The sequence below is a fragment of the Macrobrachium nipponense genome, chromosome 24 (genome assembly GCF_015104395.2).
Source record: "Macrobrachium nipponense isolate FS-2020 chromosome 24, ASM1510439v2, whole genome shotgun sequence".
NCBI classification, from domain to species: domain Eukaryota; kingdom Metazoa; phylum Arthropoda; class Malacostraca; order Decapoda; family Palaemonidae; genus Macrobrachium; species Macrobrachium nipponense.
In genome coordinates this window covers 54,140,520-54,158,576 of record NC_061091.1, presented here as the reverse complement: position 1 = coordinate 54,158,576, position 18,057 = coordinate 54,140,520, and the positions used below count along the sequence as shown (strand labels likewise).

Below are 18,057 nucleotides of genomic sequence, written 5' to 3'. Positions count from 1 at the left end.
AGACACGTAGAAACGCCACTGTCGCAGTAGAGGAGGTGGAAGTAGCTTGTTCGACCGGCCAGAACTGAGAGAGCCTTCTTGTCCGGAGACGAGGGACTCTGGTTCAAGACAGAATCGGCAAGCTCCGATCGCGGCAGACCCACCGTCGGTTTGGGTTTCCTCTCGGGCCCCAAAACGACTCGAGCCGAGACGTGGGCTCTGCTGGTGGGAGCGGCAATCCTTCCCCAAGGTCGTTGCGCTGACGAATCAGCGCCATAACCTCGACAAAGTTCCTCTGGATCTCGGAAGTCATAGCATCTTGCAGAGTAGGACCGTCAAGCCCCTCGAACAAGAGCATTCCGAGAACCTCCCCCTTAAGTAGGAGGAACTGCGATAGACCCCTCTCGGATTCCTCCTGCCACTTGCGCGTACGTCCTGGTCGGTCCGAAGATCGTACCTGGTACTTACGGCGTCATGACGGGATCGTGTGGGGTATGCCCCTCACGATCACCCCGCTGTGCCTCGCTCTTCCTGGTGCAAACCGAGGAAGTTGCAGGCACGGGAGAGGAAGACATGACGCTCCTCTTTCGCTTGCTGGCAGAACCAGCGGGCTTGGAGGGCTGCAGGCGATCGCCAACTTGCAGGCCTAGTCGAGCCGTTTCCCAGGGAAACGGCTGGACCGAGAACAGCGGCCCCGATCTCGTGTGCAGAGGAGCTGCTGCTGGTCCCCCTATCCGCCCTGTCCCTGTGGGATCGGCGGTCAGGAGACCTGCAGAGACCACTGTCGCGGTGAGACCGGTGCGTGTCCTCGCGGCGCGTCATACCGCTGGTACCAGCTGAGGCTGGCACCAACGATCGAGAGGGGGGAACCTCTTCCCAGCCTCAGCCCGTGGCTGGTCAGAGACAGTCACGTCTACCAGGGTTACCAGCTGGTCGCTGCGAGAGCGGCCGCTGGTCTGGCGAGAGTCACATGAGCAGCTCTCACCAGCTTCTGCTCCGTGCCACGTACTTGGCGCCGAGCGAACTCTGGCGCCAAAATTTGGCTATACGCTCTCCCGTGGGAGATCGTACACTCGGAAGTTCTCGCGAACGAGAGACCGAACCGGAACCTGGCGTAGCGGCAGCGCCGCAAACACCAGGCGAGGAAGTACCGGTGGTAGTCGGTACGCCTCTGGTCCCCGTCTTCTTCTTCCTTGCGGAAGGGGAGACGGGCCCTGTTCCCGAAAGAGCAGGAGGACCGGCAGAAGAACCCCCCCGTCCCACGGGAGTGGAACGAGCCCTTAGAAGTTCCCGAAGGAGCCTTCTTAGGGGGGAAACCCGGGTTACCAGCTGGTCGCTGCAAGAGCGGCCGCTGGTCTGGCGAGAGTCACCTGAGCGGCTCTCACCAGCCTTCTGCTCCGTGCCGCGTCTTGGCGCCGAGCGAACTCTGGCGTCGAAACTTTGGCTGCACGGTCTCCCGAGGGAGAGCGTACACTCGGGATCTCTCGCGAACGAGAGACCAAGCCGGAACCTGGCGTAGCGGCATCGCCACTAGCACCAGGCGAGGAAGTACCAGTGCTAACCGGTACTCCTTTGGTCCCCGTCTATCTCTTCCTTACGGAAGGGGAGACGGGCCCCGCTCCCGAAGGAGCAGGAGGACCAGCAGAAGGACCCCCCGTCCCACCAGGGTGGGACGGGCCCTTAGAAGTTCCTGAAGGAGACTTCTTAGGGGGGGAGGCAGCCTTCTTCTTCTTCTTCGGCTTATGGGCCTTAGAAGTCGAAGGGGAAGAGGCAGCAGCAGACGATGAAGGCGAAGATGACACCTTCCTCTTCTTCCTCTTCGTCGTCAGCTCACTCAGGACAGTCGTCAGGTCCTCCATCCAGGCCGGAGCCGGGGCTATTGCCGAAGCAACACGGCCCGACTGCACCTGTCCGGAAGGACCTGGGACTGGGGAAGACACACCGTGGGCAGGACCAGCATGGACAGGCGCAGGAACCAGGAGTGACAGGAACAGCAACCAGCTCAGGAGCGGCAGGAACAGCGGCAGCGGTAGACACAGAAGGGACAGCCAAGCCAGCAGCGGGAACCACATCAGCGGCAGGTACGGCAGGCCCAGCTATCGCCTCGTAAAATCATCGGCAGCCAGCGGGAACCTGGGTACTGGCGGCCGGTCCAGAGGCGAGCTGCTGGAACAGCGGAAGTCTGGGGCAGGCAACACGAAGAACACAGGCGGCAGCGGCATACCCCACCCCCTCGGTACGGCGGCGACTGGCCCTAGTAGCGGCAGACGGCGTCACCGACACAGCATGGGGAGTGTAGACCAGGCGGGGGGAAGCAGCATAAGCGGCCGTGGAGGTAGTAGACCGCTCCAAGGTCACCGCCCCAGACCTCGGTAAACGCTGCAGCAGCCCGTGGATGCTAGGCATGCCCTGCAGCCGCAGTGGTCCATACCTGTCCAAGGTCGTCTCCCACGGATGTAGCACCTGCGGTAGCACAGACAGATTAGTAAGAGGGGTTCCCTCACGCACGGGGGGGAGACATGCCCCACCCCGAACGGAAGGAAGACCCCAAATACAAATACAACGAGGAAGCTGAGCGGGGAGCAGGAAAGAAGACGAAGAATCGGATACCTAGGGAGTCGCGGGAGAGCTTTCCGACGACTTCCTGGCAGACCTTCGCTTCCCCTACCCCCGCACAGCAGTGAAAAGTAATATGAAAATGAAACAGAATACTGCACTTGCGATTCACTTCATAGAACTTAAGGGGGAAAGATCAATTCCCGGGTAAGAGCGGAAACTTGATCCAAAATAATATGATTCTATCATAAATATATATGAAAATGAAACAGAATACTGCACTTGCGATTTCACTTTCACAGAAATAAAACGTAAGGATCAATTCCCGGGTAAGAGCGGAAATTGATCCAAATTAAATTTGATGCAATTAAATAATGAAAATGAAAAGAAACTGCATTGCGAATCCACTTTCATTGCATTTTATTCATACAAAATAAGAGGCTCGTGCCGAGCGCTATCACACGCTCGGCAACGAACGCACAGGGCAAAAATATAATGAAAAGAGTACTTACATTTTTCAATTACACACTTTCGCCCAAAATACATGACTCGGCGCGAGCGCGCCCTCGGCACCGAGACATAATTCAAGGGTATCAATTCATGAAAAGAGCGGAAATCGCCGCATCTACGGCGATAGCTCCATGTTGGCTCATAATTAAGTAATGAAAATGAAAACAGTGTACTTACTGTTTCATTTTCAAGTCAAACAAACCATTAGTAGAAAACGCAATATAAACAAAGCATACGACGATGAAGCGGGCAGAGAGCGATGACGAACACGTCCTTCACACCCGCGGCCGAAAGTAAAAGTGATTTGTTTACCTCCCAGTCGCGCGGCGCGCGACTGTCGGACAAGCAGTTAACTACCGTTCTCCCCTTGTTCAAAGCTTACGACCGTTCCAGCTGCCGCTAGCTACTTCCTATTGTTAAAGGACCGATGGTTTGTATTATGTATCGGAACAAACACATTTTTACATATGATTTACTTACAAAATACTGCTTTTAGCTGTAAGATAGCTCCTCCTCTCATCTTTAAAGTATCCTTGTGATATGTTTCAGTCCAACAACCTGTTCATATATCTTCTAACCTTTGATTTTGCCCTGGTTTGTTGTATACCTCCTCCGGGTTCTTGCTAATCCCTTGCCATCTTTCAGTGTGGGGATTTTCATTAATCTTCTCACAGCAATTAAGATGTGATTCCCAGTTTGACTTTTTGACCAGAACTAATAGTCTGTGCCTGACTCTCTTAGAAGTAATTTGTTGTTGATATTGTCTAGGCTGCTGAATGTTTTGCTTACCAATCATTTTCTTAAAGAGTTCATATGTGTCCCTTAGATTACTCTGTGTATTTGTTTTGTGTCATTACGTACTTTCATCTACTAATCTGCTCTCTTTGATAGTCACCCCCGGGTTTCTTTACAATGGATAGCTCAGATATTTTCTTATTTGTTTTCTGTTATTATGTGTTCCTTTTACAAATGTCAGTCTCCCCAAATAACAAACAGTCACATCCCACATAAAAATATAAACAATCCAAAGCATTTTCCTTCTTTATTATTGTTTCTTTAATTACTTATTTTCATCCTAACCATACTTTTAAAATGAAGGGTGAAACCATAAACTTTTCTCATTTACTGGTGGATTCTTTGACTTATTGTCATACAGCAGTTTTCATATGGGTGTACCTCTTCTTTTCATTTCTTTTTTTCCATGCTAACAGAGAAAATCCCACTAGCTTTCACTGATATCATCTATAAACCCTTCTGGGTATGCAACTTCTTGAAACTAATTTGTGTGTGTTTAAATTCATTCTCTGTGTATTATTAATCCATACTATTCTGGAAACCCTATAAATAAACGCACTAGTTCATCTTTCTTTCCACATTCACTCTGGTAGGAAAAAGTAGACTTCAGCATCTATTTGAGTGGTTCTCCTGTATACTTTGGCTTTAAATCCATCCATGTTTTGTTTCACCCAACTTTGATAATGCTGATCCATAGCTATTTTCCAATGTGAATACAATCAATGGGTCAACATATCTCCTTTTCATGCAGTATACTATATCTGACACGATTGTTTTCTGTGTTTAATACGTGCACCAAAACTTTCATTTATACATATTACATCTCTTACACACCTATGTTACTTTACATCTTGTTTTGTTAATGGTAAGATGAACATTACTCCATACTTTAATTTTGTTTATTAGCATTATTTTTTCTAGTGGCAAGACATTATCAAGTAACCTTTTGTTTGATGTTTTGTCCTTTTCATCTATGTTCCCTTCAATTTGTTCATAGTCAGGAGTCTCTCCATGTACTGAAAACTTCAATGAACATTTTCACAGTATTTCTTCTTCTGGTCTCCTTGTTTTTATATAATTTTCTTTGGATTCATCACTTAGTTGTACTCGTAATTTTTGGTTCTAATCAGCTGCCCTTTTGTTGGTGAATTTACTGGATGGGTCATAAGATTTCTTAATTTTAGCTCTAGTTTGGCTTATTTTATGGTCTTTCTTAATTTTTCTTTTAGCATTCTGTATTGTATATATATAACCTGAGCATTACACAGATTTTGCTTGATGGTTTTGAACACTTTATGCATTTTAGTGTTCCATAATTCCTTGTAGTTGTACAGTCTTTGAGTATGTATTTTTTAAATGTTTTTTTTTTTTTATTGGAAAAGTTTGGGTACATACGCTGTAATTCTGTGTTTTGTTAAGTTTTATTTTCACCGGTTAGTTTTGTCCCTAAAACTTTACTTTTGCCATCTTCATGAATGTTTCTTTGTTGCTTTCTATTTGGGATCATATAGAATTCTGTCTTATATTTTGCTGAATCTTACTTTACAGGAAATCACAGTAGTATTCTCTTTACTGGGTTGCCTTCATATACATAACTGAGTAAAAGTACACTACCTTGACTGCAGTTCATTATGTCATATTTTCCAACTGTGATGTCTACTTTTGTAATTGACAAGTACAGTGAGGCCCCCGTATTCTCGTTCTCTGGATTCACGGACTCACGCATTCATGGATTTCTCTCTGTAACATATCCCCCCTTATTTGTGGGAAATTCACCTATTCGTGGTATTTTCTGAGAAATATCCCAAAATTCCTAGTTTTTTAAATCAATTTCATCATAAAATGCATTTTTTGTGATAAAACTATTTAAAAAAAACAGGTACGTATAAAATTTTTTAGTGGGTTTTTCTTGAGTTTTAACTAAAAAATATAGGCCATTTTGCATTTTAAGCATTTTTATAGGGGTTCCAACTATTCGCAGGTTCTAACTATGTATTAGCGGGGGGTTCTGGTAAGCATCCCCCGCGAATGCGGGGGGACCACTGTAATGTGTTTCCTGGTGTCAAAAAATCCTATTTTTTTTTAAGTTTTTTAATTACGTACATGATTTCAACGCAGAACATATTTTGTAGTTAAGCCATATGACTTCAAGAAGAAATTCTTTCATTGAGGGGGTGCAGTTCAAATAACATCAACAACTAATTAGCTTTTAAAAAGTGAGGCCCATTAGATCGGTTACAAGTCAAACTGGGTATCACATCTTCAAGACCATATAAGATAATTAAAGAAAATCCTCACTGAAAGAAAGCAAAGGATTGGCAAGGACCACATGGAGGTATACAAAGGTGTTTACAAAAGGGCTAGAAGACATAAGAACAGGAGGTCATCAGACTGAGAATTCTATCACAAGGACGGTGATGATAACACCAGGGGGTTTTGTATACAAAGAGCAGTATTTTCAAAATTTTTCATCTGCAAATGAGTATATGTTGTAACAAGAACATAGAAACAAATTTCACTTGATGAGTTCCCCTAAAATTATTGTTATATTATTATTACATTAAATATGAGCAACCATTTGTTTTGAACAAAAACAAAACAAAAAATTCTTAAATGTGATGCAAAAAATTATAAATGAAATGTGCCGATGAAAACCAGAAAAAAAACAGACAAAAAATCCATGAAATAAAAGGAAATCACTGTTCAGCTCTGGAACATACTGAGGCACACTGAATGGTGATCTGCTTTGCCACTTGGGCATCTTACCTATGTGGATAATGTGCCCATCCGTGTCCAACATAATGTTGCCATTGTGTCGATCCTTAATCTGAAGTAAGAACCCAACTAATGAGTATGCAGCCATTGACTTCACAAAATTTGTTCTGGCTTGCTGGAACTTATGAGAATTTTCATCCCCATAAAGACTGAGAAAGTATTCGTACATTCCAGTATCTGTGCTTCTTCCAAGCTGATCACGTGACTTGGCATTTGGAACACATTCGATCACACCACACTGAAAAAATAAATAAGTAATATGAGAAAGAAGAAAAAGTAGTTGGTAAGAAGAGTAGTAGGTATGGCAGTAGTAGCAGTAGTAGGAAAAAGAAGTAGGATGGCTCAATTAACCATGGATAAAGGGTATACATGAAGACTTGGCCACAACAGGTATTATGAAGAAAGTGCAATAGGATGAAGAAAAAAGAGAAGTCATTAAATGTTTTAACAGCAAATGGAAACCCTGACATAAACCCTAATGACCATGGACTCTAAATTCCCTCCTCTCTTGTGCCAGCTTTTATCATTCATCACCAACTATAAATAGCAGCAGTTATAAGATGTTCAAAGTTTTTCCCTTGCTGCTCATAAGGGAAAATATCCAATATAAACAAAATGACATTTTTAAAAGTAATTTGTATTGTTCCTAACATACAAACCTGAGGTATTTACATAGGAATTACCTTCAGCTCAAGCTGGAGCAGGCTATTCTACACAACAAGCTTGCAATTACCATGGGAAAGGTGAGGGGTACCCTCACCACCTCTCTTCACCGAGTCTTGTAACCACTTGTTTTATAGCCTAAGTAATAGAATGAGGGGTGGCTAGAGGTGGGCAGTTTATGTTATGTAAAGACCTCAGGTTTGTATGTTTGGAAAAATACAAATTACTTTTTAAAAATTTGTCATGTTTCTACACAAATACAAACCATTGGTCTTTACATAGGAAGACTTGCTAATTGATGGGAGGATCTGAGTATACAGGCGGTCCCCGGGTTACGACGGGGGTTCCGTTCTTAAGACGCGTCGTAACCCGAAAATCGTCGTAAGCCGGAACGACGTTCTTGAAAACATGTCCACAGGGAAAATTTCACTACTAATTTACAATTTTTCTTAGGGCCGTATCTCTAAAATTATCACTAATTTACTTTTTTCATGTGCAACACTGTGTATTCACAAATTACTGTATATTTTCATTAAAATACAAAAGAGAGAGAGAGAGAGAGAGAGAAATAACTCTTTACGGTTTCAATAGATTGAAATGAATGTCTGTAGGCAACTTTTTCCCCCTCACATCTTTGGAGAAAGATGTTACTACAAACATCCTAAGATATGTCAAAACTATGAAATATATGGTAAATGTGCATACTTAGATGGATATGGGGATGATTGCAGAGATCTGCATCCAAAAATATGTAAAAACCTAAAAGAAGGAAAAGGATGTAAGTTCGACAAAAAATGCAAATATATGCACCCTGTAGCCATGAATCATAATCAAATAAATAACCAACCAAGTAATAAAATCCAAAATAAGAAAGAAACAAATAAAGAGAGAAATCAAGAATATCAGGTAAAAGAGAAAAGCAAACCACCAATGAGATATGCAGAGGTGTCAGCAAAAAATTTCAAAGCATCAGCTCCGAAATTATACCCAAGAGATAATAACTGTATTTATTATGCAAGAGGATATTGCAGAAACGGAGAAAATTGCAGATTCAGACACAAAAGGAATAATTATGATGAAGGAAGATCAAATATTATGGAAAAGTTGGATTTTTTAATGTCAGAATTTCTGGAAATGAAAAAAAGAACAACATACCAGAACAGGAAAGAGACATGGGAAATCCTTATTACTACCAGTATTAAATGAAGGAGAAAACACGCAAACCATCATAGTGATGAATGCGCAGGGTTTAGTTACGAGTAACTCAAAAAGAAAAATAGAGTACTTAGAAGAACTAACCCATGAAAAGAAAATAGATATAATGAATAAGTGAAACCTGGTATTCCCAAGAGACTGGGAATGATGATCAAATAAAAGGGTTCCAAACTTATAGATCAGATAGAAAAAAATAGGAATCAAGGGGGAACCACAATATATGGGAAAGACAAAAAACAAGGAAAAATATATGAGAAATATAGTAACTCAGAATGTGAACTAATAGCGGTAGAATTTGAATCTGAAAAATTGATGAACATAGTAATATATAGACCTCCTAATACTAAAGAGTTTGACTTAATAATTGAAAAATTGGATGATATATGTAGAAATCACAAGGACTGGACTATTCTCCTATCTGGTGACTTCAACTTTCCTTTCGTAGAATGGAAAGAACGAATAGGAGATTGTGGTTGTACTTATACATATAAAAAAGAGAGTAATAGTAGTGCAGAAGATAAGAGGCAATTTGAAAAGCTATTAGATATGCTACTAGAATACAACATTCAACAAATAAATCACCTGCCAACAAGAAAGGAAAATACTTTAGACCTAGTATTTGTGAACGAGATGAATTATGTTAAAGAAATAATAGTTTATAATGCGAATATTTCAGACCATAATGTCATAGAATTAACAGTTCATTCCAAAGCAAGTGAAAATAGAGATAAGCAAGAAATGAAAAAGTGGGAAGGATATGGAAAATACAACTTCTACAGTAAAAATATAAAATGGTCAGAAATTAATGAAGAATTAAACAAAGATTGGGATAACATTTTCGTAAGTGATGACATAAGGGTAAATACGGAGATATTATATAAAATATGGAGAAAATAGTGGAAAAATATATACCGAAGAAGAAAAGTAAAACATCATTCATGCCCATACCAAGAGACAGAAGGATCTTGTTCCAGAAAATCAGAAAGTGGAAAAAAGGTCTTGCAAAAGAAAAAAATGCATGGAAAGTTATAGAACTAAAAAGTAAGATAGAAAATGCAGAACAAAAGATTATAAAATCAAAAGAAAATGAAAAACGGGACTTGGAAGAAAAAACCCTATTAAATATCAAGCAAAACCCCAAACTATTATACTCATATGCGAAGAAGATGAATAAAAGAAGAATAGAAATAGGCCCTCTGAGAATTGAAGGGAGATTAACGAATGAAAAAAAGGAAATTTGCAACATACTGGCAGAACGATATAAGAGAGAATTCACCCTAGAATAGATAATGAAGATAATGATATAGAAGTAAGGGATGAAAATAGTGAATATTTAGCTGACATAGATATTAATGAAGCTGATATTGTGCAGGCTATTAATGAAATTAAAAATGGAGCTGCTGCAGGGCCTGATGGAATTCCTGCTATTTTGTTAAAGAAAGTAGTTCATTCTATCGCAAAGCCACTTGCAATATTATTAAGACAAAGTGTAGATACAGGCAAGATTTATGATGAGCACAAATTAGCATATATTACCCCTACTTTCAAAAGTGGATCAAGACTAGAGGCAAGTAATTATAGGCCTGTGAGTCTAACATCACATATTATGAAAGTGTATGAAAGGGTAATGAAGAAAAATATTATGAAACATTTAATAAAAAATAATTTGTTTAATAAAGGACAACATGGTTTCGTACCCGGAAAAAGTACACAAACCCAACTGTTAGTCCACCGTGAGAACATATTCAAAAATATGAAAAGCGGAAATGAAACAGATGTGGTTTATTTAGACTTTGCAAAAGCTTTTGATAAAGTAGACCATAATATATTAGCGAAGAAAATTAGAAAACACAATATCGTGGATAAAGTAGGAAGATGGTTAAAAGAATTTTTACACAACAGAAAACAGATAGTTATTGCAAACGACGAGAAATCGGATGAAGTCAAGGTAATATCCGGTGTGCCGCAAGGTACGGTGTTAGCTGCAATACTGTTTGTTATTATGATTGAAGACATAGACAATAATGTGAAGGATTCGGTAGTGAGTAGTTTCGCAGATGACACAAGAATAAGTAGAGAAATTACTTGTGATGAAGATAGGAACGCTCTACAAAGAGACCTTAACAAAGTATATGATTGGGCAGAGGTAAATAGGATGGTATTTAACTCTGATAAATTTGAATCAATAAATTATGGAGACAGAGAAAGAAAGCTATATGCATATAAGGGACCTAATAATGAAACCATCACAAATAAGGAAGCAGTTAAAGACCTTGGTGTGATGATGAATAGGAACATGTTATGCAATGATCAAATAGCAACTCTGTTGGCAAAATGTAAAGCAAAAATGGGAATGTTGTTACGGCACTTCAAAACAAGAAAAGCTGAACACATGATTATGCTTTATAAAACATATGTTCGTAGTCCACTTGAATATTGCAATATGATATGGTACCCACACTATCAAAAGGATATTGCACAAATAGAGAGTGTACAAAGGTCCTTTACAGCTAGAATAGAAGAAGTTAAGGACCTAGACTACTGGGAAAGACTACAATTCTTAAAATTATATAGTCTAGAAAGGAGAAGAGAACGCTACATGATAATTCAGGCATGGAAACAGATAGAAGGAATAGCAGAAAATATCATGGAACTAAAAATATCAGAAAGAGCAAGCAGAGGTAGATTAATAGTGCCCAAAACTATACCAGGAAAAATAAGGAAAGCACAAAGGACATTAATCCACTACGCACCAGCATCGATAATGCAGCGTCTATTCAATGCGTTGCCAGCTCATCTGAGGAATATATCAGGAGTGAGCGTAGATGTGTTTAAGAATAAGCTCGACAAATATCTAAACTGCATCCCAGACCATCCAAGATTGGAAGGATGCAAATATACCGGAAGATGTACTAGCAACTCTCTGGTAGACATTAGAGGTGCCTCACACTGAGGGACCTGGGGCAACCCGAACAAGATGTAAGGTCTGTAAGGTCTGTAAGGTACATATATTTCTCCAGAGAAGAGAGAAAGAGAAGACTGTGCAGTTATGTTTGTCTGTCTATCAGTTCTTTTGCTGAGAGCGAGAGAGATAAAAGGAAGAAATAGAAACACCAAATGTATGACAAGTATCTTGTGGAGAGAGAGAGAGAGAGAGAGAGAGAGAGAGAGAGAGAGAGAGAGAGAGAGAGAGAGAGAGGAAGAGAGTTGTCCTTACAGTATTTAAAAGAGAGAAATGGAATGATTATTGTATTTAAAATACTCAGATATGAATTTTGTACTTATATAGTATTAATTGGAAAATATTAATGATAAACTTATTACATACACGTCCATGAAAATGATCTCAACTCAGTAAGAGAGAGAGAGAGAGAGAGAGAGTTAAATAAAACCATTAAATTCGTTGACCATTGTATGGCATTGTTAAGCTCGAGTGTCACTCGAGTTGAGGTGGGGAAATTGATACAGAAAAAGGCAAAGGGAAGAATTTTCTTTTGAAATTAGTTATCGTATTATTACTACTTCTATTATTATTATTTTGAAAATATAATAAACACGTGCATCTACCGTAAAAATTCTCTCATCTCAGTAAGAAAGAGGAATTATCCTTACAAGTGAAATGGAAAGGTCATTTTCATCTCTTTAAAATACGACCATTATGAATTTTGTAATTAAAGTTTTATTGTTATTATTATTATTAAATAACTGAAATTATCAATAAACATTTTACATACTAGTACCATAAAAATTCTTTCATCTCGGTAAAAGAGAGAGAGAGAGAGAGAGAGAGAGAGAGAGAGAGAGAGAGAGAGAGAGAGAGAGAGAGAAGAGAGTGTGTGTTTATCTCTCTCTGTTCTCTCAAAAAATACTTATAACGCTTCTTGTGTGGCAAAAGAGAGAGAGAGAGAGAGAGAGAGAGAGAGAGAGAGAGAGAGAGAGAGAGAGAGAGAGAGAGAGAGAGAGTTAACCTTAATTAAAAGTGACATGGATAGATTAGTACGTATTGTATTTCTTTAAAATACTATCACATATGAATTTTGTAATTACAGTTATTATTATTATTATTATTATTATTATTATTATTATTTGAAAGTATTAAAAACAAATAGTACAAGTACATAAAAAATCTCGAGTCTCAGTAAATGAGAGAGAGAGAGAGAGAGATAGAGGGGGGAAAATGTCAGGACCACGTGATTGCAACACTGCAGCTCTTCCCCCAAATTTTCCCCCTCCTGGCTGTCACACCCCCAAATTTTCCCCCTCCTGGCTGTCACAGAACTTGTTATAATCTGACAGTTTTAGTACCTGAATCTTGAGAAAAGGTTACTGGAAGTTACTTGAAGAAGACTGGGATTTCCTTCATTCTTCCATAATTTTTTAAATATAAGCTAAAATCTTACTAATTCACTATGGTATTTTCTTTAATGAATTGATATTATTGCTGTATAAATTAATATTAATATTTGAAAATAGTAAATCATTTATTTATCATACTAAAAAACATACATCTTTGTAGTAGAGAGAGAGAGAGAGAGAGAGAGAGAGAGAATTATAGTGATTATTTTCATTGGAAAATACAAAGAAAGAGAGAGAGAGAGAGAGAGAGAGAGAGAGAGAGAGAGAGAGAGAGAGAGAGAGAGAGAGAGAGAGAGAGAGAGAAACTGCTAAACTATAAAGGATTCTTATCTTATCATAGTATGTGTTTTTTAAAAGCGTCGTAAACTCGGAGCGTCGGAAGCGTCAGCGTCGTAACCTCGGAACAAGCGTCATAACCCAGGGCGGATTTTTCAATGAATATTTAAGAAAAAGCGTCGTAACCTCGGAACGTCGTAAGCCGGACCCGTCGTAACCCGGGGACCGCCTGTATTCCTACCGGACTGGAGGTTTGCTTCACGTAGGACTTTTTCTTGGTCGCGCAGTGTTGAGCAGAGGAATCAGTGCCATGCCCCTGATCAGGGGAACAAAAGTGTGCTCAAATGTTAGATTCCTCAGCTTTTCAAAGCAATGGATGTGAAAGCAGCATTACTCCGAAAAGACTTGGAAGAACATTGTGTTAGAGAAAATAGGCTAAGATACATAACAGGTTAGTTTCATTGCCACCCCTCTCTCCCCTTGTTAGAGAGTGGGTATGATTTGCTTCTATTAGATCAAAACAATGAAAAAATAGAAAGGCTAATCACTCACCTGCATTTGTGCCCATCCAGCAAATGACGGTTTGGGAACCTATCCTCTGCCCACTGTGAGAGGAAGGTACAAGAAGGAAATAGGAGGGAGGCCAGTAACACACTTTCACTTCTAACACTGTACATCTTGGACCAGATGCTAGCTGACCCACTAAGGGAACTGGATGAGCTACAGAACTTGTTGAGCAGCTACCACAGGACACAATGAAAAGGTGTCCAAGGACCTATGAGCAATGTCCCTCAAGTAAAAGGAGGTGAACGTTGTCTGACGCGACTACACTCCTGCTCTCAGCACCTGATAAACTGACTGGGTCTTCTTAAATGCGAGGGAGAGTGCAGTGCCCCTAACTTCATGAACTATGGGCAGGAATGTAACTGAGTCCTCCTCATTTGATGTTGAGTATGCCCATTTGATAGTCTCCCGAAGCCAGAGAGATACTGTGTTCTTGGACACCTCTTTCTTGGGTCTTTCCAGTGCTAACAAAAAGTTGTTGACACTTAAGCCTGAGTTGCAGAGTCTTGTTAGGATAGCACTGCAGCACTCTAACTGGACAAAGCAGCATCTCTTCTGGATCAATACTTACCAAGTCCTCTAAGGAGAGGATTGAAAAGGACTCAAATCTGGTATCAGGGACTGATGGATTCTGAGTCTTCACCACAAATTCCAGGATAAATTCGAACAAAACAGATCGCCATCCCCTTGAGTGTTTAATGTCATAAGAAAGACCATGAAGTTGGCCTACTCACTTTGTGGATGCCAGGGCAAGCAGAAATACAGTCTTGAGGGTCAGATCCCTGTCTGATGACTCTCATAGAGTCACATCCCACTCAGGGGGCCTGAGTTCCCTGGGAGGGCAAGGCTTTTCAAAGCTTCTCATCAGCATGGAGATCTCCCAAAAGGAAGAGAAATTTGTATTTTAGGTGTAGGAGCAAGCCCAGGGTGTCTCTGTAGCCCTTAATTGCTAAACCAGAGAGATGTTTCTCTCAACAAAGAAAAACTAGAAAGTCTGCTATGTGCTGAACAGTAGCTCTGACAGGAAAGAAACCCTTTTCATGACACCAACCACAGAAGATGGCTCATTACCCTTCATAGACATCCACAGAAGATTTCCAAAGATACCTGGACATTTCCAATGCTGTTTGGCAAGAAAAGCCTGTGAAGGGCTAGGGAATCTATATACTGTTGGAACCTCTCTACATGGGGTTGGAAGAGGTTGTGCCACAGGAGGATTTCTCTCGGTGCCTTGGATAACAGAGCCAGCAGGTCCAGGTACCACTCGGCATGCCGCCATTTGGGTGCCACCAAGGCCATTCTGAGATTTGTGATGATCATTACCCTGTTGATAGCTTGACGAATAAGATAAAACGGAGGAAAAGTGCATTGATCGAGACTGAGCCTGTTGTGCCATGTTGCATACAGATCTATTATTACTGGTCATCCCCAAAGACTGAACAATCTTTCCATGACGCCTGGTTGTATGAACCATTCTGTTCCTATCACTTGACCCTGACGAGAAAGATCCTGCTGTAAGAGCTAACTTCCAAAAGCCAGGAACTTAAGTTTGTAGACGGCAAACAGACTGGAAGATTAGTGAGGGGTTAGAGACTTGAAGAGAAGTAAGTAGCTGACCCAAAGGACATTCACTACCCAGGACTTTGCTCTGTGTCACTGCCACATTGCCCAATGGTTTGACAGGCATCCCCCACCAGTGGCAGCATGTGGAAAGGAACTCTGCCCCTAGCATCCTCCTCCCTTCTTCTTCCTCCTACCTCCTCTCCCTGGGTTGGTAGAGGAATCAAAGGGTTGCTTTTGGCACCCTTCCTAATGGGGGCCGAAGAGGGCTGGGTATTCTTACGAGGGGCCTTAGGATTTTGTGCTTTCCTAGGACTTGCAGAGGAAGGGCCAGCCAGACCCGGGGGTTGGGCTGCAGTGATGCGCAAAGGCCCTGAGGTCTTTGCCACTGTGTGGTGGATAGGGTGGTTGTTGCCATCCACCATTCTTTGATCCACTGCGAAGTCCATTTGCCCTCTGTCAAAAAGAGAAGTGGAACCCAGCAAGGCTCCGTTCCTGAAGATTATGACTGATTTGGGACTTACAAACTTCCGAACTTGGCTGAGAGCTGCATCTCATCTCTTAAGTATAAAGTTTGCCCACAGGAACAGTCTCTTAAGGTTAGCCATTTCCTTGTTGGGGACTTACAAAGAGGAAGTGATAACCTTAGCTACTGTTAGAGACCAATGGTTGATCCAAGAGACTCCTTGAAAAGCTGCCATGGCAGTCATTTCCAAGGTTGCTGACTTTTGATATGAGAGGAAGATGTTTTCTGCTTGGAGTTACTCTGACATCACACCTGGACCAAGACGAACTACGTCCAGGTAGAACTGTGCAGTCAGGACTGACCTCTCTGAGGGTTTGTAAAATTTCCTCTGACAAGGGAGCGGTGGAGGAAGCAGTTTAAATTCACGTTCCATCCCTGGGGACAAGGACCTTTTGGTTCTTCCAAGTCGTGGTCCTCCTGAATTGCCCTCTCTGCAGGTGAGAGACCTTCATTAGAACCCCCATATGACCTTTCTCACAGCTGTGCATGAGTCCATTCCAGTCCTAAAACCGAACTGGAGGGGTACAAGGGGCTGCGATGAGAGGCTAAATCGTGATCACAAACCCGAGTTCTGTCCTTTCCATGGTTCCAGGTATAACCCCAGGAGGTTGAAGGAACAGGTGAGAGGGGCCTAGCACCCTTTGTTGACCTGCCAGAGACCAAAGCCATAAAAAAATGTCAACCCGCAGTGATGATCGATACTACAGGTCTGGGAGAACACCCATCACGTGGAGGTGAATGGGGGTTGTCCCTGGGAGAGAACACATTCCTTGCAAAAGCACGCAGGAGCCATACCAAGGAGAGTAGATTCGCTCATATAAACGTGAGCAGATCTGTCCCATGGGAGCCATGTCCTTGGGGGTGGGGGCAACATCTGCATGTTGCACACCCACTCTCTCTCTCTCTCTCTCTCTCTCTCTCTCTCTCTCTCTCTCTCTCTCTCTCTCTCTGTAGGCCACTCCTCGGTCCAGGGACCGTGAATGCTTATCATAGCACTCCAGGTCTGTTGGAGCCCAGGGTTAAGAACCTTTGGGACCACAGGTCAAGACGACCTGTGTCTGTCACTGTCACAAAGCTGTGCATCAAGGGAGATTGTCCAATCTGTTGATCTGTCTGTCGATAACTATTATCCCTACACTCATCAGAACTCCAGCACACAAAATGTTTTGTAGTTTAAACTAGATGAGTTGAAACTAGATGAGTTGAAACTTACTGGCTTCAATACATTTGGGGGGTCTTTTCTCCCCAAATAGCAGTCAGTAACCCTCCTTGATGAGGTTCAAGACCTATGGATGGTGGCTCCCCATTGACATGATCTCCAGATTTTCAGGAAAGAAGACCCCACTGGTAGAACAGATGGGGGCTCGGAGGGAAAGGAATCAGTTTCATCTATTTATGCCTCCTTTTTCATCTGATTTCTTATTGGAATGGCATCCTCTCTTTAGCTGAAAGAGCACAGAAAGATGAGCCTTCCTAGATGAAGCAATGGGGGTTAGCTGCCAACTTTTCAAATTGAGGGCCACTACTAATCTTTACCCCTCAAGATTTAAAGGTGAACTCATATGAAGGACTAGACTTTTTACCAAACACATTTTGGGAAATAGTTTTCAGTTATCTACCTTTGCACTAACATAATAACAGTGAAAGTGAAAGTTTAAACAGTTGTTAAATAAATATTCAAAATACAATGCTATGTGCTAGTGTTTCCTTAAGTGTATGTCTAAAATTTTATATGTTACATGTTGGTTTTAGAAAAAAAAAAAATACAAAATTATATACAGGAATGAAAATGAATATAGAAATCTAAATACAGGAAGAAAAAAAGATATATACATTTTATAGCATGCATAGAGGTACCTTTATGCATGCTATAAAATATATATCTTTTTTATTCCTGTACTTAGATTTCTATATTCATTTTCATTCCTGTATGTAATTTTGTATTTTTTTCTAAAACCAACATGTAACATATAAAATTTTAGACATACACTTAAGGAAACACTACCACAAGGCATTGTATTTTGAATATTTATTTAACAACTGTTTAAACTTTCACTTTTATTGTCACAGTACATATGTCCTTATGTTCTTTGTATCTAAAACAATGCCCTTAAGCTGTTAATCCCCAGACTAACCAGTACCCATACCTCAAGGTCATAACTCCCACATGATGAAATAAATAGGCCGAAAAGCCAGATTGTAAGTCAGTAGACACTTGATAATGCCATAGGGCGAAACAGCTGTCGCGACAAAATTCAGTAAATGGAAGAAGGAAGTCTGCG

The 18,057-nt window shown here is 41.2% G+C and overlaps 1 protein-coding gene across 5 annotated transcripts in view; it reads right to left on the bottom strand.

Moving 5' to 3' along the window:
• The window catches only part of LOC135205641 (phosphatidylinositol 4-kinase alpha-like), a 259,138-nt gene that overhangs the window by 19,996 nt on the left and 221,085 nt on the right, over nucleotides 1–18,057 (bottom strand). For all 5 annotated transcript variants that reach the window (XM_064236454.1, XM_064236453.1, XM_064236456.1 and 2 more), the window contains one exon: nucleotides 6,607–6,853. In XM_064236454.1, coding sequence (XP_064092524.1) covers nucleotides 6,607–6,853 — 247 coding nt within the window. The remainder of the gene's footprint in view (nucleotides 1–6,606; nucleotides 6,854–18,057) is intronic.